Source organism: Manacus vitellinus, unplaced genomic scaffold, assembly GCF_001715985.3.
Source record: "Manacus vitellinus isolate BGI_N305 unplaced genomic scaffold, ASM171598v3 scaffold_3_pilon, whole genome shotgun sequence".
Lineage (NCBI taxonomy): Eukaryota > Metazoa > Chordata > Aves > Passeriformes > Pipridae > Manacus > Manacus vitellinus.
In genome coordinates this window covers 6,170,200-6,195,930 of record NW_021940535.1, presented here as the reverse complement: position 1 = coordinate 6,195,930, position 25,731 = coordinate 6,170,200, and the positions used below count along the sequence as shown (strand labels likewise).

The 25,731-nt window shown below is 35.6% G+C and overlaps 1 protein-coding gene across 29 annotated transcripts in view; it reads left to right on the top strand.

Annotated features, from left to right (window-relative positions):
• CLASP2 (cytoplasmic linker associated protein 2) overlaps window positions 1-25,731 on the top strand; it is a 143,576-nt gene that overhangs the window by 111,996 nt on the left and 5,849 nt on the right. For 12 of the 29 annotated variants that reach the window (XM_029961938.1, XM_029961937.1, XM_029961933.1 and 9 more), the window contains 12 exons: window positions 147-391; window positions 993-1,056; window positions 3,216-3,218; window positions 6,191-6,354; window positions 7,564-7,642; window positions 12,930-13,073; window positions 16,696-16,839; window positions 17,268-17,374; window positions 18,726-18,879; window positions 19,597-19,825; window positions 24,161-24,354; window positions 25,124-25,252. In XM_029961938.1, the coding sequence (XP_029817798.1) occupies window positions 147-391; window positions 993-1,056; window positions 3,216-3,218; window positions 6,191-6,354; window positions 7,564-7,642; window positions 12,930-13,073; window positions 16,696-16,839; window positions 17,268-17,374; window positions 18,726-18,879; window positions 19,597-19,825; window positions 24,161-24,354; window positions 25,124-25,252 (1,656 nt within the window). Of the gene's footprint in view, window positions 1-146; window positions 392-992; window positions 1,057-3,215; window positions 3,219-6,190; window positions 6,355-7,563; window positions 7,643-7,797; window positions 7,849-12,929; window positions 13,074-16,695; window positions 16,840-17,267; window positions 17,375-18,725; window positions 18,880-19,596; window positions 19,826-24,160; window positions 24,355-25,123; window positions 25,253-25,731 lie in introns of all 29 variants that reach the window. The other 17 variants (XM_018075237.2, XM_018075234.2, XM_018075244.2 and 14 more) reach the window with 5 other exon arrangements.

Below are 25,731 nucleotides of genomic sequence, written 5' to 3'. Positions count from 1 at the left end.
ACCGGCTGAACAGTTGGAGCCATTTGTCGCTGCAGGGAATAGGGGTCACACCAATTATTTGAGCTGTTGGTCTTTCTATAAATTATGGGTGTGTTATACTGTCTCTTTGAAAATCAGCGCTTACGTGAGTTGTCTCTGTGCAATAGAAGAAGCCTGTGCGAAGAAGATATGAGTCCTATGGGATGTACTCAGATGATGATGCCAACAGTGATGCTTCAAGTGCCTGTTCAGAAAGGTCCTATAGCTCTAGGAATGGAAGCATACCAACATACATGAGACAGACAGAAGACGTGGCTGAAGTCCTGAATCGCTGTGCCAGCACCAACTGGTCAGAGAGAAAAGAAGGCCTTCTGGGCCTGCAGAACTTACTAAAGAACCAGAGAACTTTAAGGTAAGAAGACGTGTTAATAGAGAAAACATTTTATTTCAAAGTTGTTGAGAGGCAAGGGAGAGAGGAAAGGCAGGGTGTGTGTCTCTGAGAGGAAGATGGGGGAAAGAATGGGAAAGCTTTTCTCACTTCTGGCAAATAATGTATATTTACGATTTTACTAATGTCTATAGTGAATTCAAAATTTAGGAATTTTTGTATTGCAAGAATACTCTTGAGTCCTTGCATCTAGTATTGATGGAAGGCCTTTCTTTTATTTATATTATAATGAATTTTTTTGTTATTATTATAATTTGGGGGGTATTTATTCAGAAGAAACTGTTTACTACTCGCTGCTAAGAATACCTTTTTCATTATCTGCTCCATTAAAATAGCTGGGAATGGCATAATGTATGTGACAATTTAAAGAGACATTTCTAGGTTAAAAGTCTCATTCTTGATACAGTCTTTTACATTTTTATGCATGTCTTAAAATGCCTTTCTCTACCTAGTTTAGTAGATTATTTGATTCAATATTTACAGTTGATTTTGCTGATTGCTGTGCATTAGTGTTCCAGTAGTACTAGCAAGGGAGTTGACTAATGTGTTGTTGTCACTTTGACAGTCGTGTTGAGTTGAAAAGGTTGTGTGAAATCTTCACAAGAATGTTTGCTGATCCTCACAGTAAGGTATGTTTAGGTATTTCTTATTTTCAGTAAATGTTTGAAATTATCTATTACTAGAAAGGCAGTTATGATACGTTATGTTAGTGATAATTGCACATGTAGAATTTGACAAGCCTAAGTAGTTAATGGTATCACTTTTCAATTCATTTAATTTGCGATTTTGAACAAGGTAATCTTCCTCCTTTCTCTGTAGGATCATTAAAATAAAGTAAAGGTTAGTGTAAAATAAGATATGTTGAAGTAGTTCAACAATTTGTACTCAAAATTTGCATTTTTAAGTCATGTTGTTTACAGAGGCCACTTCAACATGAGTAAAGATTTTCTCAGTCAAAAACAAAAGGTTCTGCAGTAATATAAATTATAAAGAAAGCGGTCTGACTAAATCGTGCATAGTCTGATGAACTATGCCAGCTGTGTGCTCACTTATTTCCCAGGGTATTTTGTATTATCATAGCTTATGATGTCTTTCTTGAATTTCATAAATAGGACTGGCAGTTGAGACTGGTGAATAATTTTTACTTCATTGTTAGTATTCAATAAGGAGACTATACTTTGGTATAAAAGAATATGTGATGTTTTATTTAGTTTTTGCCTAGGTAAAGACTCAGTATGGATGATATAACAAAGAGAATAATCTGTTTTCTAAGCTGACTTACTTCACTTGATAGTACTTTTACCATTTTTTTGGGAGGTGGGTTACTAGTACAGCTTGATGTATGTCACAGTTTCTCATAGCAGAAGGACTGCAGGTAAGTAAGGAGCTTAATAAATGGTATCACGTAAAAATAACCCACGTAACATCACATTTTATTAGAATTATAGGCTTGTTTGGAAGAAACCTTACCTTTTATGTTGAGTATAACATGTTCCATTTTGTGTACATATTTCAAAATTGATAAAATTATAACCCAGGTAAATTCAGAGCAAAGTATTATTTCAGAAGCATTGGCTTTTCCCAGTAGAATTCTGAAAAACTACTTTGATTATGCAATACATTTTACATATGTTTAAGTCTTCCTCATTGCTGCTATGGAAAATGAAATTCAGAGTGGTGGGAAGTCTTAACAGTGTTTATCTCTCCTTATTTTTCCTGCTGGAAAAAGTGACTTAGCTGCTATCTCTGACAACCATGTATTTTGGTAAAAACTTGCGTTCAAGACAGCAATATGATACTGAAGTTACTGACATACTGCAGCAGTCCAGAAGAAAAGACTAAACCAAGCAGTTTAAGAGAAGAAAACATTCCATAAAGAGAAAATTTGAAGAAAAGGAAATTAAATGTTGACATATTACTGATTTTTAAATGAAGTAGTGACAAAATTGTGAATACCAGCTCAGTTTAATTTTACCTTTTCTGTGTTAATTAATATTGCAGCAATGAATATATCAGAACTACCTTGGAGATTTCTTTTGTAGTGGGAGAGCCAGGGAAGGATAATGAAAATGTTCCAAAACTTGTGTCAGAAGAACATTTTACCTTTTCATTAAACCTTTAGGAATGTTACATTGAGTTGTTCTAGTTGATTGTTGTGTTTGTTCACTGGGCATTCTGACGTAAAATAACATTACTTTGAGTTTGAAATTGGGCCTGTGTTGTAACACATGTGGTACTCTTGTTCCAGTCACTGAAACCTTGCCTGCTTTTTGGTATTGCAAAACTATTAATAGTTACCCATATATTATCAGGAGGATCCTTTAAGTATTAAGAGTTCATGAGCTATGATTTTTTTTTTTGTTACATACATACGGCTACATAAATCTCATCTTAGATTCTATTTAGGTGTCTGTAGGAATTACTCTGTCATCACTTTTGTGTTGGTTTTTTTTAAAGTTTACTTTAGCATGATAGCTGGATGTAGGGAGTTACACAGAAAAAGAGATTATTAACATTTGGAGGAGAAAATGGGAGAATGATTTGAAGGACATACCAAGTGCTTATTTTAAAAATACATTGGGTATCCCAATAAAATTACTAAATTTATCATAAAAGTTTTGAAATACCTTTTTTGTTTTATTTTGTTTTATATTCCATACAGGAACTTTGTATTGATGGCCACTAATTTGTGTGTTTTTATCTTTTTCCCTTTTCTGTTGTTCTTTTTTGTTTTGTTTTGTTTTTGTTTCGTTTTGCATGCTGTCCCCTGTGTTGGAACTCTCTTTAGAGAGTAAGTTGGTTCAATATTTGTTGGAAGCCTAACCTTACTTGCATGAATGTGCAATTAACCCTTTTTCTCTATTTTTCTTCCCCAAAGAGTTCATGCAGTGTCAAGCCTTTTGCAGTCATAAAATGCTATTTACAATTAGTAAACTGTGTGGTAAATTTTCAAGATGTGCTTTATCTACTAATTAACTGACATTGTTTGGTTATGCATTCCTGCTTTATATTGTGGTGGTTGGCACATCTGAAATAATTCATTTTAAAGGTAGATCACTTATAGTTATTTTCATATCTATTTTTTTTCCACTATCAAATTATTAAAACCTTCAGCTTTAGATGGTTAATTTCAGAATTTTAATTTGCTCATAAAAATGGAAACTGCAGTTTTTGCAGTATCCACATACATTGTTCAACATATAGGTGGTTGAGTTCCATTTTCCATTCCAAGTTCATCCTTTACCTTAAATACTCTTTCAGCCTTCTTAAATTGTTCACACTTTGGTATAAGAGAAAATGGTATGATTAGTTGTTTGTTTTGGTTTTTTTTTTAATAAAACAAAATGACTCAAATGAGTTTTCTCCAGACATTCACTATGGTAAACCGAAAAACAAATAAAGCATGAAAACAAAACTGAGTCCTCAGTTAGGTATATATTTAACAGCTAAAACATCAGCACAGGATCTTAAGAGTACTTTTGCCAGTGGTTGATAATTTGTTTCCATAATGATTTGAAATTAAACCACTTTACATGTTTGAAGTATCATAAGTAGTCCACATTACTCCATCAAATAAGAAGTTGTAACCAGTTTGTTCAGCCTTCGTGTTTTAATGGAGAAGATGTGTGTGTCAGTGTCTGCAAACTCAAAGAAACAGATTTAAACAGGTTTAAATTCTGCTGACCTGTGTAGTTTAATTTGAAGGGTTTTGAATATAGTTTTAAGATCCCCCCGTGTAATCTTTATAGCACTGGAATTTTTTTTTTGTTACTTACCTAAGTCCAGTATACCTTTCCCATATTTTAGGGCTGTGAAATCCAAAGACTGTCATATTACAATACAGAAAGTAGTTAATTGCTCTGGTTTACCTGTCTTGTAATTGTGTCTACAGCTTTGTGCATCCACAAAGTGATTTACTGTTTCAGTTTAGCCTAATACAGAAGATCTTTCTAATCCCAAGCATAAAAATTTCGTCCCAGTACTGGCAGGGTAATTTGTCAAATTCAGACCTGAATACAGCAGGGAGTTGGCAATTTCTCTCTCTTTTTTTTTTTTTTTTTTTTTTTTTTTTTTTTTACAATTTCTAATGTAGTTTGCCCCAAAAGGGAAGTTAATTTAAGCAGCTAATCATTACAGGCTTTATACTGAGTAGGATTTGTATTGTTTTGTTTCTAACATGGATCTTCAGTATTTAAGATGTTTCTTAAAGGGTTCTCCGTAGTCTTTAATGGATCCTGAGAAAATCATAGAATACCTAGATAGAAGGGAACCTCAAGGATCATCTGGTCCAATTTTATTTTTTATTTCTAGTGCAAATTTTGAGGCACTTCTTTAAAAGATACTTGTGTGGATTTTTTCCACTTTATGGTGTGCATTTGCATACCCTGACTTGATAATCAACTTAAGAGATCAAATTTCCTCAGCGAAGAAGGCACACAGCAGCATGCACCACCTCCTTCAAATTTGGATCAGTGTTGTGGAAGAAAGTCCACTTCCATGGGCTTGTTTCTGCAGCCACATGAGGTATGATCACAGTATGGGATCATGCACCCTCACAGACAGTAGCAAAATTTGATCATATGACTAGGCAGGTCAGCTGCAGGAGGATGTGGGGTTCCAGCCCTTCCTCTACAGCAGCAATTTCTGACCATGTGCCCATGTCAAAAATACTCAGGAGGCAATATCTCTCCAACCTGCTTTGCATCACAGCAATATTTCTGCTTCTATACCCAACTCTGTGCTGGAGCTAGAGTGTGTATCAGTTCTGAAGGTAGTATTTTCAGCCCAGACACCCATTTTTCTTGTCAGAGAAACAGGAAATCTATGGGCCACACTTGTATAGAGCATATACATTCTGATTTCACTCTGTAAGTCTTGAAAAAAAACTTAAAATTAGTGAGATACACTAAAAGAGTTGTTTAAACAAAGTTACCTATTTGTCGTGCCCTCCTTTACCCCTTCCCTCTAAAAAGCCCTTCTTCCTGGTGTGAGTGCTGAGGTTACTGTAAATACAAAAAAATACATGGTTTTGTTTTGATTTTTTTTTTTTACCAAATGCAGTCTTTTCAACATTATTTGTTGAAAAGAACACAATGGATATCCTGTTTTCTAAAAGACAAAAGTACTTCTGTGTTTTAAACACCTGCCAATCTGAAATGCATTCATCGTGACTTTTTTCCCCTACTGTGGTGAATAATTTTGTGTTGGGATACCTGCAATAGTAGAAGAATCTTGTTCTCTTCTACAAATATTTTATGTAAAGGAATTGGCAAATTTTCATGATTTTGCAGTATTTAGTAATGCATATATTTACAATTAATATTTTACTAAACAATTGTTGCAGCTTTTTTGGTTTTAAAGAGAAAGCCTTTTTGTAGTCTTTGAGGAATATGCCAAATCAACTCAATGATAAAGCTTGAAAGGGTAAAAAATTAAGTTATACTGGAAAAATTGAGGTTGCGCCAGCCATCACAGTAAGCATTTCTTTTCTTGACAAAACTGCATGGAATATCTAATTGTCAAACTTCTACAGAAGTCAGCTAACATTTCCAATATACTCTTGTATCAAAATCCAATGAAAAAGCAAGGCAGATTTCTTTTCTTTTCCTTTGTTTTTTTTTTCCTGCTTGGCTGCAAAACACTGCCTTTCTCTGCCTTTGATTCCCTTACTGCTTTCTTCTTTGTTTGTAAGTTCAGCATACGTCAGTGTCGTTTCCTCTTTTGCCCCATCCTACCCTCTTTCCATCTTCTTCTGCCTTTTAGGTGTTCAGTATGTTTTTGGAGACACTGGTCGACTTCATCCAGGTCCATAAAGAAGATCTGCAGGACTGGCTGTTTGTACTGCTGACACAGCTGTTGAAAAAAATGGGCGCTGATTTGCTTGGATCTGTACAAGCAAAAGTTCAGAAGGCACTTGATGTCACAAGGTAATGAGTTGTTAAAAAGTAACAACAATATAGTTGTTAATAATGGAAGAAATTAATTGTTAGAAATAAAATAAAGTTCTTAATAACAAAAGAAAAAAATTCCAAACCCTTACTTCCAGGTTATTTCTTTGTCTTCTTTTTTTTTTTTTTTCTGTGTGTTTTATGATTCTTGGAAAAATTCAGAGCTCATAACAGATTGTGAAACTTCGGTAAATCTTGGTACTTAAGCATCTTGGTTTCCTAAGTGATTCTCAGTTGAAAGGGTCTGAGTTTTTAATGCTGAAAAACTAATATGATACTACTTATCTGATTCCAAAATGTGCATCTGAGCCATGTATGTTTGTTGTCTTGCCCCATATTTGGTGATGTAGAAATTGTGTTTAAACTTCTTTATTTTGTTGTAAAAGTCTTATTGGAATATTCATCTCTCAGTGTCAGCATAACATTTAATTATTATGGCAGTAATAGGTTTGCTGTCTGTCTTCCCTCTGTTGTCCCCAGACTTCATTAATAGACCAATTCCAAAATGATCTTCATGATTTTGGGGACCATCAGAGATACCCATCCCTGTCTAGTGTTATTTCCAATTGAAAACTAAGTCTTTTGAGTAGAGTTGGAGGGGCTCTGGGACTTATTGTCGTGCTCCATTCTCTGAAGTACAGGACAGTCTAAGCAGTCCAGGCCTCTGCTGAGCCTATCCACGTGCCAGATGGGCTGGGAAATCTGGGGAAGAGTATGGCATATGTAGCTGGGAGACAGAATTTTTTTGCTGCTGCAGGAGACCCCTTGAGGATCATACCTGGAGATGCAGTATGGGAGAGTAGAGAGCAGAATGGAGCAGGCTAGTTTGGAGAAGTATATGGGAGGGGTGTGGTGTATAACTTCAGCAGTACTGCTGCATATTGACTTGGGGATCGCAAAAACTTAGAATATGATACTACCATATCATTATTGTATGATTCCTTATTACTTGCATTATCTATTATAGCTGTAATTGCTTTGAAGCAGGAATTCTTTTAATTTTGTCCTTTACATACCAAAATGAATGTTTCTGAAAAGTCAGATACAGTATCAGCAAAACCTGTAGAAATTTCTTTTAGAAGTACTAAAGCTTTTCTTCACTGAAAAGAGTGAGGGCTTATTTAGCATTTCTCAAAAGGTATTAAGAGAAAATTTCACATAACCTAACATTATTTTGTTTGTTTACAGGGAATCTTTTCCAAATGACCTCCAATTCAGTATTTTAATGAGATTTACTGTTGACCAGACCCAAACACCTAGCCTGAAGGTAAGACTTTTCAGGCTTGCTTTGAAAACAGAAATCTTCATTCATAGACATTCGTTTGTCTTAATATTTGAAATTGGATTGTTATTTTTGTTTTGTTTAAAAACAAAGAAAAAAAAGGTTTTCAATTAGTGGATTTTGTTTTTGTAAACTTTCAGACAGTCAAGCCAGCACTACAGGACCAGCTTCGCTCTTTTTGGAGCTCAAAGGTTTTTGTCTGAATTATTGTCTTTATTCTTTAACCCTATGTGAAACTCTTACAGTGTTTTCAATAATTTTTATTTGAATGCATTCATATGCTGCTACTAACCTTTGCGAGAAACTTTAAGCATGCAGATGTTCAGTTTTAAACATGACAATAGTATGAAAATGTTTGCTACAAGAGAAATCTAATAAAACCACAATACAGTAAAAATGAGCAACAAAAATGTGGCTGCCTAACATCAAGCTGGTTATGCAAACTCACTCTATCAAGTCTTTTCTAATTTTATGTTTGTGATTTCCCAATCTTCTTTTCCTAGTTCATATATATATATAGATTTATTTTCCTGTGTTTGGCCTGATAGGTCTTCAGTTATTTTAAATTATTCTAATATTAATATGAATTTGAGTTACTGTGTCAAAAATCAACTCCCTCTTTGGTACACTTTTCTGAAAGCAGTGTGTAGTTTTATAATTACACACATTTTTACATAAGAATCTATAGTCCAGTCAGACCTGTCAGCAGAACTGAAAAGTAAAAATGTGTTCTGTAATACATTTGCAGTTCCAAAGAGAGTTGATTTTAGTATAAATGCATCAAATCCTAAGAAGATTTATGAGTAATGTGAAAGGGGAAATAACAAGCATATGATAACTGGCATTTTCTGCTCTATCCTGCACGAAATACAGTTTGACACTGCACAAGAATATGACTTTTCCCAAGCTATGTTGAACCTAAAGTCACATGAATATGCCTTTTTTGTCTACAATACAGTAAAATTTACATTTTTAAGCTTTTGAGGACAGTTGATACGTTGACCACTGTTGCTTCGTAGAGCTGTGTTAAAAAGGGACTGCTGTCATTTATTGAAGACAGCAAATGAGGTAGTAAAAATCAGTTTGTTGTTTAAATGAATCCTTGGAAAAAATGATCTTGGTTTTATTTTACTTGGTTTCCTCCCCAGGAAGGTGGATTTGATGGTTGAGGTAGTCTTTTTTTTTTTTCCCATACAGTAGTATAGGTAGTAAAGGTATATTGAGCACGTTTCAAAGTTGAGAATGTAGATTTGGAACAGGACACAGACTCCTACTTGACTGAGTTGGGGCAATGCTCAAGATTATTCACTGTATGGCCTAGAACGAATTAAGAAATATGTAACACTTCATGGGAAAACATTCTGAAAATAATTTCCAGTATTTGAGAGAGACTTCTGAAATCAAGATGTCGGTAAAAGTTACCTCTGTAGAAGGACACGTGTTAGTTTGAAACAATATCAAGAGTATTTAAAATGAATTTTTGGGGCAGTAAAGTATGTTTAAGAGAAGGTAAGCTTTTTTCTAGAAGAAAGTGGTATCTCCTCCCTACTTCTGTCTTTATATGGTAACTACAACTTCAGGATCCAGACATTAAAGTTATTGAGCACAAGTTGCAGAAGTATCTATTTAATATCCACATTTTTAAATACTTTTACTAAACCCGTCTTCAGTGCATCCAGATGTCTAACAGATTAATTGATAATCCTAGGGCACTACTCCAATTCTTGAAGTCTTCAGCTTTTGTTCTTTGATAAATTATTATCTTGTTTCACAGTGTGCCTTTGGGCAAGGAATACTGAGAAGCGGCAGTCACTGTGACAGGAAAAAGTCAGAGAAGGGATTTTCAGCATCCTTAGAGATGGTCAGATATAAGAAGGAATAGTATATCAGAAATTTGTGCCGTGGAATGATTGCCTTCTGCAAATTACTTTTTCCTCTGGTTTTCACATGGTAGTAAATAATCATGTTCCTTTGGAGTAAACCATCATTATCATTCTTACCCTTAGAAACACAGCTAAGTCTCAGACAATAAAACTTGAGCTTTTAGAGCGGCCACAGAGGTGGATTTGGATAGCTAGGCAGTAAGAGGACCAACCATAAAGAAGATAGAATTCTACTGACCAAATCTGCAGAGAATCCAGCGTAGTATACTGTGCAGTATTTGTCTTAGTTCTGTGGTAATTTTACGTGTAGGTGTGGTGAACTGCTGAAACTCAGCTTAGAGATGTCAAATGCATATATCTATTTTGGTCAAATGTATAGGTGGGCATAGGAGCCAAATGTTCTACACGGGATATAATATGTTAAGCTTATTTTTGCAGGTGCAAAACATACAGTTTCCAAAGAATGAATGTTGTCCTGAAATACACTTCCAGTCATTTTTCTTGGCTTGAATATCAGATGGCTCAGACTCAGTGAGGAATTGATTTAAGCATTGTGACCAGAGCTCACATTTCTGAATCCCTCTTTCCTTTGAAAGTACTGATTAATTGACAAAGGTTTTTGCTGCAATTGGATCAGAAGATTTTTTTTTTTTACAAAGTCAGTATTAAAATTTCTGAATTAAAAGAAAACAACCAACCAACCAATGGCACAGATTTGCAGCAGTGAGAGAGCCCTTCAAAATTCACCTTTAGTGTACCTTTTAGTAATTTTTTTAAATAATGGCAGAGGCAGTCACTTTTTAGTATCCAGTAACTCGGAGACAGACACCTGGGGTGTAAGCAGACTGTTTTCAGGCTTGAGGAAAGCAACTTCTCTGTATTCCTTTCTCCTTTTTTCTTTTTTTCCTGTTACATGAAATGTTTCTGTTCTCTTACCCTGATGTAGCAAAAGAAACCCTGTACATCTCACATTTTTCACAGGACAGAAAAACAATTTATCCCCTAGCACTGACTCTGTAGCATTCTTACAGTAGTTCATGAATTTCTGGAGGTAGTTGCACGTATTTTTGTGCCAGAACTTATTGTTTCGTTATATGTGAAAGATATTTATGAAGCACTTTAATTCTATTTATGTCTGATCTATTTTTTTGTGAGTCATAGTGCTAATCGTGACTTGATCTGTTTCTATTTCATCTCACTTACTGCAGCAGTGCTGTTCTTAAACAAAATGCCTGTCTGTGTTATATGCTGTACAGGAAAAATGCCTCAGTGTTTATAGTCCAGCAAAAATGCAGTAAATTCAACCTAGAAGAGTACAAAGAACGTCAGGACAGTGTTAAGCAACTTCACAAAGAGTGGTTTCAGATTAATGCCAGATATTCATTGTAAGAATTCTAGAGATGCTTTCATTGCAGTCAAAAAATTTTCATCTCCTCTCTCAGAAAGATTAGATGGATTGTTGAAAGAGAACTGTGCTAGACTTTTTATTCCTGAATTTCAGTTCTGTACATCTTGTTGTAATAAGCAAAATATTAGCTATGTTGTAAATACTGGCAAAAAGTATTGGCAAAAATACATCTAAAATAGATTCACTGCTCTTATGGAGTTTACTTCAGGGTGGGATTTTTTGTCTGTAATAATACTGTTTCATTATATGTGAGCATAGAAAAGTATAGCCCTTCTAGAATTTCTTCTCTGAAAAACAATTGGTGAAAAACACTCTTTTTCAAAATAGCTCTCAAATTTAGCTTTGGGAATGTGTCTCACTGTGAAAAGCTTTATTAGTGTGAACTCTCTCCATTCATCTTCTGTTCAGTGCTCTTCTCTCTCCTGAGAGCCTCCATCTTTCCAGAAGTCTGTGCGATTTCCTCAGGGAATAGTTTGAACACTAAATAATACTCCTCTCTCAGATACAGTACTTCAGAGTTTTTTCAGTGGGAGAAATGCCTCTGGGTGTTCTAAGTGTTACAGCTCTTAAGAGCAATTTTTTGGAAGTGTTATATTAAATATATTTATGTCCTAAACAGTGAAACATAGTGTTGTCATAATGGTTTCACTTGGTAATGTAGAAATTTTAACTACTACTTCATACTTGGGAAGTCATGTGGCCTAAGGTTTTTTTACTCCAGAGGTGTTTGTGGTTTATTTTTTCCTTGGAAAGAATCTAGCAAACAGTGTGGGTTTTACTGCATTTGTTGATACTGATCTGCATAAGATGAAAGCCTCCAGCTGTTAATTGTTGTGTAACTTCAAAGTTGAGCTTTAACAACTGCTTTGAAAATGAAGTATTCATTATTAATCCTCGTGTGTGTGCCAATGTATCTTGAGTTTTTACTAGCTTGCAAGTTTCATGACCAAGAGAAATGTCTGAATAGCTTTGCTCAGAACAGTTGTACTACAAGCCATGAACAATCAAAGATACACCCAGAACTGGTTTGGTTTCTGATTATGATGGATGTAGGTGTCTCCCTCCTGATAGGTATTTCTAGTTCACTGTAATTATTAGTGGAAATTAAAGCAGCCAAGTCAAATAGGTGACCTAAATAAATGTTCACCACTTTTGTTGGTTGGGTGACAAATCTCTGAGGCAGCAGGAGTTGAGGAGGTAAATATTATAGAGGCATAGTAGCCTTTTGCCCAAGTAGGGCAGTATTGGAGAAACTAGAGAGAGGCTGGGATGTACAAAACAGGGATTCTGCATAAGGAGTAGAGGGAGTTAGTGGAGTAAAAGAACTGTGATAAACCTTAGATAAATCAGGGAGGTCAGCAGCTTTTCTGTCCTCCGGGTAAATCCATGTCTCTGTCTTCTACATATCTTTAAAAAAAGTGTGCACGTGACCCCCCCCCCCCCCCGAGTCTCTTCTAGAAATTCCATTCCACATCTTCTTAGTATTTAATGGGAAGATTCCTGTGGCTTATTCCCAAGGACAGTGACTGCTCGACTCTGGTGTTTTATAAAAAAGTACTGAGTATTAACTACCTAACTGCTAGTAGGAACTAGTAAGAGCTGGTTATTGGTTCATCAAATGATACTCATTTTTCATTTTAGTACTTGAAAAAAGTTCATAATAATTCTGAATAAATCTTTTCTTTCTTTTTTTTTTTAAATACAAGCTTCTGCGTATGCAGTGATTTATGTGTCTTTTAATTGCAGTGAAATGTAAGCTTTCTATGAATATTTGAATTTCTATGGAATAACTCCCTTCTTTAAATGTTTATCCACTTGTAAATTGATTTGTTATAAAAAGTTTTATATCAATGCTTAAAACATGTCTAGTTTAATTAGAGAAAAAGCAGTCTTTATTTTAGGGAATACTCCACTCTGCAAGCACACTTCTTCTTGTAGCACACCATTTTTACTTTCCACCTGACTCTGTTTCTCTTTGCAGGTCAAAGTTGCAATCCTAAAATACATAGAAACTCTTGCACAACAGATGGATCCAGGAGATTTTGTTAACTCAAGTGAAACGAGGTTAGCAGTGTCTCGAATCATCACCTGGACCACTGAACCTAAAAGCTCAGATGTTAGGAAGGTATGTTTGTTAATGTGTCCTTAGCATTGCAGTACATTCCAAGTACATTGGCAAATTAGAGAAGGTGATATTTCTTGCCTAAACAAAAAAAAAAATTCCTTTAAAAGCAAACTTATTTCTTTCGTAGAGAAAAGATACTTTTATATTGTTCTCAGTAAATGCATCTATTTTTTCTGTATAAAGCATCAAAAGTGAAAAAGTAGATTTTTACCAAAGAAGTAAAAAGTAAAAATTTTAAATTAACACATCTTGAAACTCTCCATTAGGGTTATGTTTTCATGTATGTTAATATGTTGAGATTGTTTCATAATACAAGGAATAACTTTCACTTCAAGCACTATCTAGTATCAAAATTTCTTTTCTATACAGTTTTAATATTACTTCAGAGACCACCCTCTGTGATGCTAATAGCACATTTGTAACCAGAGCGAGTGGTAAATTTGGTAGCAAACTTGGTCTAATCTCTGTTGGATTTTCTCAAGTCCTTTGTGTTTAACAAAGATAGGTAAATAGCTGTTGAACCTTTGACAAAAGAAAATTTTTACTTTAATAAGGTAGTGTCAAAGGTTTGTTCTTGTAGTGCTGCTGTTCCAATGCAAAGCTCCTTTTTCCATCTAACGTTGTGAAAATTAATATTTGTGAGCTACACAGATATAAATGTACTATTAATGCAGGCTTTGGAAAGGGTTTCTAAATAGTGCTTCAGCTTACAGATAGCAAACATTTTCTAATTTTGTTTGCAGTTTGGTGGAATTGAGTTTTGTTCTGATTGTCACCAGCCATTCTTTCATAGCTGCCATTGGCAGCATGTTAACACTTTTTGAAGGCTAAATAACCATACTAACTTTATGTCTCATCAGTGCAAGTGTCTTTGACACAGAAAACTAAAAATAAAAATAACTTCCATGACTTCTTGGTATCGAGAATGCTTGTAATATTCACTGAAAAAAACACAGGAGAGTTTATATTTGAGATACTGTTTTGGTCTTTCACTTCTTGTATAACTTTGTGAGTTTGAGAAAGCTGTAGTATATTATATCCAATGGACTTTTCTTGCCTGATATCATGTTCTAGTGACATACAAAAGACCATAAAACAGGAGGTGAAGCAGCGCTATCTTCTAAATCAGTGAAGTTTTAGTACTAAGACACGTGGCAAGCTGTCTTATCTGATGGTTCATATGTCTAATAAGCATTTTTATGTCAATAAGTAACTGAATCATGGAAAGAATTGCCAGTGAGTTTAATCGTCTGGAACACCTTAATTATATAAGTTTTCTCATTTTATTTTTTCTTTCCATAACACAACTGTCAGAGGCAACTAGCGGCCAAAATCCTTTTATAACTCTTGACAATAAAATTTTACCAATAAGAAGTCAAAAGAGTTATTCTGATTATACAAAATATTGCATTCTCTTAACAGGCTTCTCAACCTGCTATTACAGGCTTTTTAATTTTACTTAGTTTAATAGACTTTATAGCATTTAGTATGATTTCTTTAAATAACAAGTATTTCCCAAAGTACTTCTGTATAATTCAGGGATTTGGTTTTTTCATTATTAAAAACATTTCCAGTGCCAAGTATTGTGAAAAATCTTAGTTTATTAGTCTGCAGTTGGGCGCTTCTGGTGTAGTTCAGTGACATGGGACTTCTTGCTGGAGGGTAAAATTGTTTTTCAGAACTCAGATTTCTTCTAAGATTAGAATGCTTCTGGAAAGAGTTAGAATCTTCTTAGAGCTCTTCTAAGAAAAAAACAAAACCAAAGAAATACTTCTAACCCTTATTACAGTCTTTAAAGTTGATCTCTGTATGACTGAAATATCAAGAGAGAGCTTATGCTGAGGAGAAGAAAAACTTCCCAATACTCTAAAATGTATATAATACTCTAAACATAACGAAGTTTCTGTGTTCAGGAAAAAAGAGAGAAAACATATAATTGCATAGTTGAAAACCTTCTGAGAGTCAGTATTAATTTTGATACTTTGGACAGAGCTTCATTTTGGGCAGACACAATGGTATTGTTTTCTGATATGACCCTGGACTGTCCATTGTGTCCTTTTATTAGCAGCTTAAATAGACACAGTGTTATGGATTGGAGACTGGATAACAGGACAGAAAAAGGAAAGTGGTAATTCCCAAACCTTTGCTCAGTTGATGAATTTGTTTTGATTTTGCTTTGTGTCAGTTTTGATTAAAAGACTGACCATAAGAAATAACAAGGACAAGAGAAACATCAAAGACAGATTGCAGAGGGCATTCATGGTGATCACTTAAAGGGAAAGCTTGTCACAGGGAGAAGGAAATAAAAGTTGAAGAAAACAGCTAGTCACGAGCATGGAAAGATAATTTGTGGCGATCTAACATGCTCGGATTTTTGTTGTTAAACTTAATACTGAGATGTGTGCAGGTATGTGTTCTCATACCTTGGCTTTCCACTTTTAATTAAAAAATGCTACAGTTCATTGCTCTGGAAGCAAAAGGAGGGAAATAAATGTCTAAAAGAATTTTCTAAACTACTTGCTTAGAGTATGTTGCTGCTTAAGCAGGCTGCCTATCATTCTGTCTCACATGAGGCTCTGGTTCTCTCCAGTGCATGGCAGACCTTGGTGGTGAGCTGTATAAACTACACATAATTGGTTAATCTTACAATCAGAGTTTCTTACTACAAAGAAGCTGTTAATTCTCAAACTTTCTCTAGCTCTTCTTTGCACGTTAGTTTAGTTACGATGTTAACAGGTTTGTGACACTATCCAGTGAATCTTCATCAAACTGTACAAACTCTACTAATTTATGCAGTCAATATTCCTTTACTAAAGGAATACAACCATTGTATAGCTTACTGTGTTGCTTTGTTAGTGAAGAGCAATGATTTTTTTTTTCAGGTAAAAAAAATGTATGTAATAAAACATGCTGTAGAAAGAACATGGTGTTAAAGATGAACTGATAAAATTGAGGGTGTGGGAGGTGACATCCAGTGGACTACAGACTTAAGTTGAAAACTTCAGAATACGTAGCCAGCTAAGTGTTTGCCTATCCTTTAAAATGCTAAAAGGAAGCAGAGTGGGAAGTGGGGGCAAGGTTAACTAACTAATTTGGCTGTAGGATACATTATAAAGAGTATCAAGTGCTGTGATCACTACAATCTTGTTCCAGTCAGGGTGTCTTGTTTGTTTGGGATATTTTTAATTTCTAAAGTGGTAACTGTTCCTTTTCAAGTAAGTGCGTTGATTAGCTATGATCTGGAATTGCTACTTTCAGTACTCAGGAGAAGGGAGCACAGGCTTGTTCCTGCCTGGTGTGTTCCGTTTCTCTTTAAACTTGTTCAACTTCCCAAACCCCTTAAAAGCCATTTTGCAAATTCCTTCAGGAGAGATCTGGGTTAGGGGAATTGAAAAGTGCATTTCTGAAAGACTGCTTGTTGTGTGCCTGAATTTATAGAAATCAGAATTTCAACTAACCAGCAAATATGAATTGCTTTTGTTCCTATCTGTTAACATCTTTATTTAAGCTTGATCAAGACTTAAGTCACATTTTGTAATTACCACTCATTATACATTTCTTGCTGATAAAATTACTTTGAAACTCTTAATTAATGTCTTCAATTTGGATTTTCTTCTTGTAGGCTGCACAGTCAGTGCTGATTTCCCTTTTTGAACTCAACACTCCAGAGTTTACAATGCTATTGGGTGCTTTACCAAAAACATTTCAGGATGGAGCTACAAAGCTTCTCCATAATCATCTCCGGAATACAGGCAATAGTGGTCAGGTATCTTCACCTCTATTATTATTCTCTCTAAAGTTATTGGTGTTTTGAACATAAGCACATTTCAGTAGAGTTATTTGTGAGAGCAAGAAGGTTGGTAGAGGAGGAAAGGTAACCCAAATCTATGTAGAAGCCCATCTTAGTAGCTGATGGAATGCCTTTTCTTGTTCCTGTAGAATTAAAGTTTCTTAGTCTATATTGCTTCCAGGTGACTTAATAAGTTTGAATGTGCTTTTTAAGAGTACCTTATCTTTTACTGTCTAATTTCAAAGTTACACAGGATTAAAGTTGCTAGTAATTGTTTAGCCAATCCAAGAAATTAATAGAAGCTCTTTAAATGTTTCTGGGCACTAGAAAATAAATACAATAATATAAAAAGGGAAGCTGAAGTCCTGCTGGAGTATCTCTTCTCACCTCTCCTCCTTCTCCAGGGATCGATGGGAAGTCCTTTAACAAGACCTACTCCACGCTCCCCAGCAAGTTGGTCAAGTCCTCTCACTTCCCCAACCAATACATCGCAGAACACTTTGTCACCAAGGTGATGTAGGCTGGTGGTGTTACAGTTCTGCATCCAGGGTTTCATTGCACGTTATCCAAAGTTGTAACCCCAAAGCATGAAGAAAACTCAGCACAAAATGACAGATGCTTAAAAATAGTCACCTTTCCTCCGTAGAATGATAGCACAGTGAACTGATAGTACATTGACAAGTGCCAAAGCTGGCCTTAGGTGGGAAAGGGCTGTGCATTTTGGTATGCAAATGGATTAGCAAGAGAAGGAACAGAAGTATTCACCTCTGACAAATGTTAGAATATGTCAGCTGAGTGTCATGGTTAAACTCCAGTCAACAACTAAGCCCCAACGCTGCCACTCACTCCTCCTGTGGCAGGATAGGAGAGACAATCAGAATATAAAAGTGAGAAAACTCAGGCAATTTAATAGGTAAAGCAAAAGCTTCTTGTGCAAGCACAGCCAAACAAAGAATTCATTCACCTCTTCCCATGGTGGGCAGGTATTCAGCTGTCCTCAGGAAAGCAGGGCCCTATCACTTGTAACAGTGACTTGGGAAGACAATTGCCATCACTCTGAACATCCCCCCTTCCTCCTTCTTCGCTCTGTTTTATATGCTGAGCATGACTCCACGCAGTGTGGAACATCCCTTGGGTCAGTTGGGTTCAGCTGTCCTGGTTGTGTCCCCTCCCAGCTCCATGTGCACACCCAGCCCCACTCACTGGCAGGGCTGTGTGAGGAGCAGTAAAGGCCTTGGCTCTGTGTAAGCACTGCTCAGCAGTAACTAAAACATCCCTGAATTGTCAGCCCTATTTCTAGCACAAATCCAAGCATAACCCCCTACCAGCTACTGTGAAGAAAATTAACTCTTTCTCAGCCAAAACCATCACATTGGGTCGTGAAACCAGAGGAGAATAAAGAATTAAGAGTTTTAAATGGTTTTTGTGGTACCACTCTTGCCAGTGAAGTGGACTTTGTAATTTTGCTTTTACCAGTCAACTTCCTGTTGAGTTTTATCAATCCTCCTTACTTTGGGACTTCCTTCAGAAAGATGATGGTATAAAACTTCCAGGTGTTTCATACTCAGCAGAGTGAAAAAGCAAAAGAAGTTCATTTATTCAGGCAGATGCTGCTACACAATGTAGCCTTTCCCTTGGCTGCTTCTTCTCAGTGCTTTCTGTCAGTGGCAGTATACCTGCTAAGACATACCATAATACAGTTTTGTATTGTGGAGAGCCAGATTGCTTTCTTAATGAGTTTCAAGAAAAGTGATAATTTTATTAATACCTCTTGAGTCTCTGTAGTTGTATGCTAATGTGATTTAAAAATATGAGGTCACAAAATAAATCTTAATTCCTGTGTCCTTCTTTGTGGCCCACAGTGCATTTGACTATGACACTGAAAATATGAATTCTGAAGATATTTACAGCTCTCTTCGTGGAGTCACTGAAGCCATTCAGAATTTCAGTTTTCGTAGTCAGGAAGATATGAATGAGCCTGTAAAACGAGATGCTAAAAAAGATGATGGTGATTCGGTGAGTATTTAAACTCAGTGCATCTTGGTATCAGCAAACTAAAGCCAGTGTCTGATTGATTACAGATGATAAAGCATCTGTGTCAGGAGGTTTATGTCTTACGACTTCTGAAATTGAATGTTTCTTCCGAATTGAACTTCAGAGCTTTAGAAAAATATGTTCCTAGTCTTGAACCACATTTTGAAAATGGAAATACTAATTCTAAGTAGCACTGCCTGTTTATTTTAAAATGTTAACAGATTACAAACAGATGATCTTGCAAAACAGCTGGAGTTCAGTTTTTGAGAAGCTTGCACTCTAATATATGTTTTCCTGAAGGTTTTATTTATTTTATATAAAACCTGTGGGTTTTTCAGTGCTACGTGCAGTGTTTAAAAATTCTGCTTCTGTGGAACTTTGGCTTTCAGATTTGTTGAGCTTGCCAAATATGCATATGCTTAAACACATTTTTAATTAATTTGCATCAAACTCATGAGATTAAAATACTGACAGCTGTTGCTAGTTCATAATTTTTTTTTGACTATGTACACTTTCCTTTTTTTGGTTTTTGGTTTGTTTGAGGTTTTTTGAGAAAAGCAAAGTTTAGGGAACTGTTTCGAAGACTTCTTATTTGGAGGCTAGTTTGAAATTTGTAAGCTTTTGCTGCATAAATGAATTAGTTATGTAGTTAGTTGAAAGGTATCCATTTCATATGTTCATATAATGTTTCTCCTGCAGATTTGCAGTGCTTCTGGAATAGTAGACATACGAGCAGGAAGTGGTGTGAGCGATACAGGTCGAACAGCCCTCGATAACAAAACGTCATTACTCAACACAATGCCTCCCCACTCCTCACCACGCTCACGAGATTATAACCCATACAATTACTCTGATGGTATTGGTCCATTTAATAAATCTGCTTTGAAGGAAGCCATGTTTGATGATGATGCAGAGCAGTTTCCTGATGGTAAGCTTCAGATTACATTCTGTGTTGGAGGAAAAATTATTAGATTTTCCATCTTCGAGTTCGATTTCTGAATTTATTATTAGCAGTGTATGTGGTGACAGTGCCACTTCTTTGAGAGGTTGTTACAAATACTGTATTTTGAACTAGTTTACTTGTTAGTAATCCATTTGAGTTACATTGTTGGATTTCCTGGTATTTGTAGAGATTAAGGGCAAAAAATTAGGTAAATACTGAACTATATTGTACAATAACTTCTGGTAGCACATCCTGTAGCAGTATTGTCAGTATAAACTTACTTCTCAGATTGCTTTATGATTGAAATTTAAAGGGGGAGGGTGGGGAAAATATTTACAGCAAGGAAATAAAACTGGATCAAACCAGTTAGGGAATGAGGTGAAAGATTAAGTATTTTGTTAGTAATATATTTGTATTTGAAACATGACATTGGCATTTTCTATTGACTAAACATTCTTTTAAAACAAAACAAAACAAGCAGGCTTTTTACCAGGAAGGTGGTTCAGTTAGCCCATGTAAATCCAGGAACTTGGGCTGCTGTTTTGGAAGATTCTAGAGCCTCCTTATAATATTTATCAGTATATCTTTGGGTAATTTTTTGTATCTAAATGTTGGGAAGGTTCCAAAGTGATAGTACTATCATTATTTTAATAAGCAGTCAATGGTTCTCATAATCTGGTATTCATTGGTTTTGGTATTTCATATTCAGCTATAGCTTAAGTAAATGTATTTCTTAATAGTGAGGGACAAATTAATTTTCCCCTTTCTGCCTGTTTTGCTTCTGTCATCCAGCTGTGTTTATAGAAACTGTTGAAAAACAAAGTTGTTTTCTGACACGGTGTTTTCTTCACTATTTTATAAAAGTCTTTAGGTTTGCATTAAATAAAAAAAAAATCCAAGTAAGGTACATTTCTCTTTGTTTTCTGTTTTATGAAGAGGCATATAGTATAGCCAATTATTTTCTGAAAAAGACTGAGGGAAAGCAAGTTTTTACGAATCATGTCATGTACATATTAATAATTAAATAGCTTTGCCATGCACATACAGGGCCAGTTTATGATTGAGATTCTGTATTACAGGGATCCCATTTTACATGGGGGAAGGATCTTTATACCTTCTGACAACTTATTTTTGGATATCGCATTAAACCAAATGCAGTCTGTGTTGCACCAGCACGATCTGGTTTTGTAGAAACTCATGACTGGCTGGAATGAAGCATCCCCATCCAGTATTAGTTTGTCCTGGCTGGAGAAGTACTGCAGTGCATTATTTAGGTCTTCTTTTTAATAAATCTTAATAAAGTACCTGCTTTCATTCCTGTGTTCACCCTTAGTATTTAGTTATATCATGTCCATTTTGTCATTTGTGTGTTGTTTTTAGAATTTCATCTAAGATAACTTGGAAAAAGTCTTCATGAGAAAAGACACGCTTGGCAAAATACTTTGTGCTTACAGTTCCTCAGTTGGGAGTTACATGCTTTTCCCATAAACCTAAAGGGCTCATTGAACATCAGATTTCAGTTTTCAGAAGCTCCAGAGAATTGCTGCCTGTTCATGACAGAATTATGTTAGTATTGGACTCCCAGCTATCCTGTTGTCTATTACTGGGAGAAAGATGTGGAACCAGGGATAGATGGGAAAACCTTAGCTACTGATATAGTCCTGTCAGCAGCACTGGGATACAAACGTGTATTCTGCAGATGGTTTGTCTAGAAGTTGAAAATTTCCAGTAGAGGAGATGTCATGGTGTAACTTCACATGACCATTTGAGTGTTTTGCCTCTCTTACCATAAAAAGGTTTTCAGAGTAGCAGCCGAAATCTTCCAACCACTTGCACTTTGTTTTTTCCCCAGGGGAAATGCTGAAGCGTAGGGAAACCTGGCTTTCAAAGTCACTTCCAAACTCCTTAAAAGCAGTTCCCAGTGTCTGTTTGAAAAACAGTGTTCTTCTCTAAAGAAACTATTTAGCTTATTTCCATGGATTGTGTTTTCCAAACATTTTCCTTTTTACCTGCCACTTTGTATATGGGCTTAAGATTTCTGCTTTTTGTGTCTCGCCTTACACTTAGCATCATTTTTTCTTTCAGACCATTACTTGATTTATCATGATAATTTTCAATTTTTATCCTGTTCTCCAGAATGTTTGCAGTTGTTTTTAAGTTGATGTCATCTGCATATTTAATATTCATTCTATACTATTTAACAAAAGCATCAAACAGAACCAGGCTCTGCACAGACCTGAGCAAGGACATCACTTGTATCCCCCTAGATTAATAGAAAGCCATTTATAGTCCAGTCACCCTGCAAGTAATTCATCAAGTTTTGCACCAGCTTCATTTGCTTTTGCTTTTTGCAAACATGGCCACCATGTTTGCATGCCTTTTGTATTAAGATGCTATGGGTGACAGTAGGAAAATCTTTCCTAAACTGAGGATCTACCTGTATGTTCCCTTTGAACCTCTACACTGTTTATCCTGTCAGAAAAATATTACTTGATTGGTTTGAGAAGAGCTCTTCTTCATCAAATATTTAACTCTCTAATGCATAGTTTAGTTAATTCAAATGAAGGAACTGCATCTGCTCTTGTTCATTTGTGGGTTTTTTTCTTTCTGAAAAAGAAATTTTGAGAGTAGACTTTGAACATGACTTCTTTCCTGCTTCTCCATTCTTATCTGGAGAATGTTTGGAAATCAAACACTAGGTGCGAAGTCGTACAAAGGAATGGAAAATACAGGCTGTGAAGGCACACCCTTCTTGGTTATCTTCATGTTTTTCAGGAATTTCAGTTATTTCCTCAACTAATGAAGCTTCTTTCCTCCCTTTACTTCTGCATGGGCATGGCTGCTACATTCCCCTGTCTTTACCCCTTCCCTCCATTCATTAAAGATGACAGACACCACAGTGAAAATACTTTATTTAAACTGATATGGGTAGTTTTGCTAATTAAGTGGCAAATGCATTCCCTGAAATAGGATTTGCTATAGCTGTAATCCTCACAGTTTGGTAGAATATGCATAATAGTTCTGGCAATAAAAATAATGATCTTGATTCTGTAAAAGCAATTGTCCATTCTGCTCATCTCTGCTAATTAATAACTCACCTAATGCAACTTCACTCTGTCCTTTAGTCAAGCATTAACCATCCATTAATATAGAGATAGCAGAAGTGCTTGCAGTTTGCTTTCAGGTGCTTGTGCTCCTGTTTATTCATGCAAAACACAATGCAAATAGGAATGTGGGGTTCAAAACCAGCATGATTTTCATGGTAACTGACGTGTGATTTTAAGATACTTGATTCTATGGTATTCAGTTTTTTTCTTTGTGCAAGTCCTTTGTACAGTATTTACAAGTTACAGTATTGAATACAAGATGTTCAAGGGCTGTGGTTTCTCAGTATGTGATATAATTAATTTGTTATGGAGAATGTATTTTGTGTGTTAATAAATGGAATCATTTCAGAAAAGATGCAATGCAGGAACACGTTCATTTTATGCCAGAAATTTCAAACTGTTTCCAGAAAAAAATGCATGTTTCTGTTAAGTCTCAGTGCAAAGATGGAAGCTATATGCTTTTCTTTCTTACAGGCTAAGTGGGTCTCAATGCTGGAATAAAGGCAACAACTCGATATTTAATTTTCGTTAAGACTCATTTTTAAATTTCGTAGCTATTTGCAGATACCTTTGTTTGAAGTCCAGTGTTTATAAATATGGCATGTGCCACCAATACATTTGTCCATCATCATAGAATCCTCTCTAATCAAAACTAAAATCTAGGGCCATCTCGTAATTGCTTGCTATTGGGAGTTTCCAAGGGACAGATGGCCCGATTTGCTTTTATTTCAGCTATTTTGTACCAAGCACCATTGTTGTACATTTCCCCCCCCATCTTTGTGTTAGCAGCCTAGGTATTGTTGTGGGATCATGACTTACAAAATGCTAAACAGTTCTGTAATACTAACAGAGAAAAGACAAATTTTTCATCTTGGATGGAAGGGTCGTAGGGGAAAGGTGGCTCTTCAGTGTAGGTCAGATTTGGATACTGCAAGCATAAAAACTCTAGCAGTAAAATAGCCTGCAAGGGTTTGCTTTTTTCACAATATCATTGTAGGAGTTTTTTGGTGATTGTAAGCTTGTTCAGGAATGTTGGCTGTACTGAGAAAGTGGCAGCCAAATTGCAATTTTTGCAGACAAATTTTGGGAAAAAAATGGGAGCATGCTAGAAAGCCAGCTAGCCATCATAGAAAATATTCTTGAGTTGTACAACATGCACTAATATTTATTTGCAGTGATCCGGGAACTGTGTCTGTGTATTCCTTTTTGACAGAGCCTTCCATGGACCATTCCGATCTGGTTGCCGAGTTACTGAAAGAGTTATCAAACCATAATGAGAGAGTTGAGGAAAGAAAGGCTGCCCTGTACGAGCTCATGAAGTTAACTCCGGAAGAGTCCTTTAGTGTTTGGGATGAGCACTTCAAAACAATACTACTTTTGCTGCTTGAAACTCTTGGAGATAAAGAGGTAAATTTAGATTAACCCAGTTACGAATGTTAACAAAGCACATAGCTTACTTTCAGTATCTTTAAAATTTGAAAGGGCACAAACTCCAATGAGGGTTTAAAAAAAAACCAAACTGTGGAAATACAAAAATGTTATGAAGTCTGAGAGCTCTGATGGTGAAAAGGGCATCAGTGATACCTACCTTCTTCAGTATTCCTATTTGTTGCTTCTGACACGATAGTTTGAATGAAGTGTTTTTTCCCTGGGCTTCAAAGCTGGCCTGTTAATAGCCTCTGAAGGAATCTAGAGTATCAAAACATCATGTGTGGCAAGGCATTTAAAAATATATTTCTAAAACACAGTAATGCTTATTGTTAAGAGACTGAGTTCTGTCTAATTGTTCTCTGCAGAGGCCATGTGTTTGAAATTACTGAGAATCAAAAAGACACTAATGCTTGTGTTTAATTTTTTTAAAAAATCATATACAAAAATGTATTTACATGACAGTTTTGTCAGCCCTCGTGTTTGCAACTTCTGGGTAGCCTAGATAATTCAAATTAGTTTAGCAGTGTGTCTGTAATATGCCACCTGAATTTCCTGCAAAAAAAAAATTGAGAAGATTTTTTTTTCCTAGTTTTATTTGTTAACAAAAAGTTCAGACTGTATATATGTGCAGAGCATAACCTGATATTTTTCCATTATTAAAGACTTTTTCAGCAGCTCAACAAATGTTAAAGCATTTGTCTGTTTAAAGATACGTAACTCATTTAATTTCATATTGAATCTTTAGCATGCAATTAGAGCTTTGGCTCTGAAAGTTCTAAGAGAAATTCTAAGAAACCAGCCAGCAAGGTTTAAGAATTACGCAGAGCTCACGATCATGAAGACATTAGAAGCACATAAGGATCCTCATAAGGAGGTTAGTAATCAGTTATTTCATTTGTTTAAGGTTATGACAAATTATTACAAGATGAAACAGCTGTCCAGAAAATGTCTAGCTCTTACTGAGGAAGTAATTTGTTTAATAACAGGCATATTATTATATATTTAACATGGGTATGCAAGAAAAAAAAAAAACCTGCAGTTTTAAAAGTGATCAAATGGTTAATGTCAGCCCTAACAACAATTGCCTTAGGTGCCATTCAAGAGTACAGTGTAACCAACAGTGTATCACTATAGCTCTTCAAGGAGTAACTCAAAGAAAGTTTTCCTTTGTTTGGCATCTTAAGCCAAATATAGGTGTTCTGGAGCTTTGTAACAAGCTTTTGGATTTCATTAAGGTTTATGGTTGAGAGATGAGACTAAACATGACAAGGAGTTGTCAACCCTTTCCACTTTCAGCCAGCTCCACACCATTTGAGAGCATGGCTGCGGATGGTGTAAGGGGAAAACGCACAG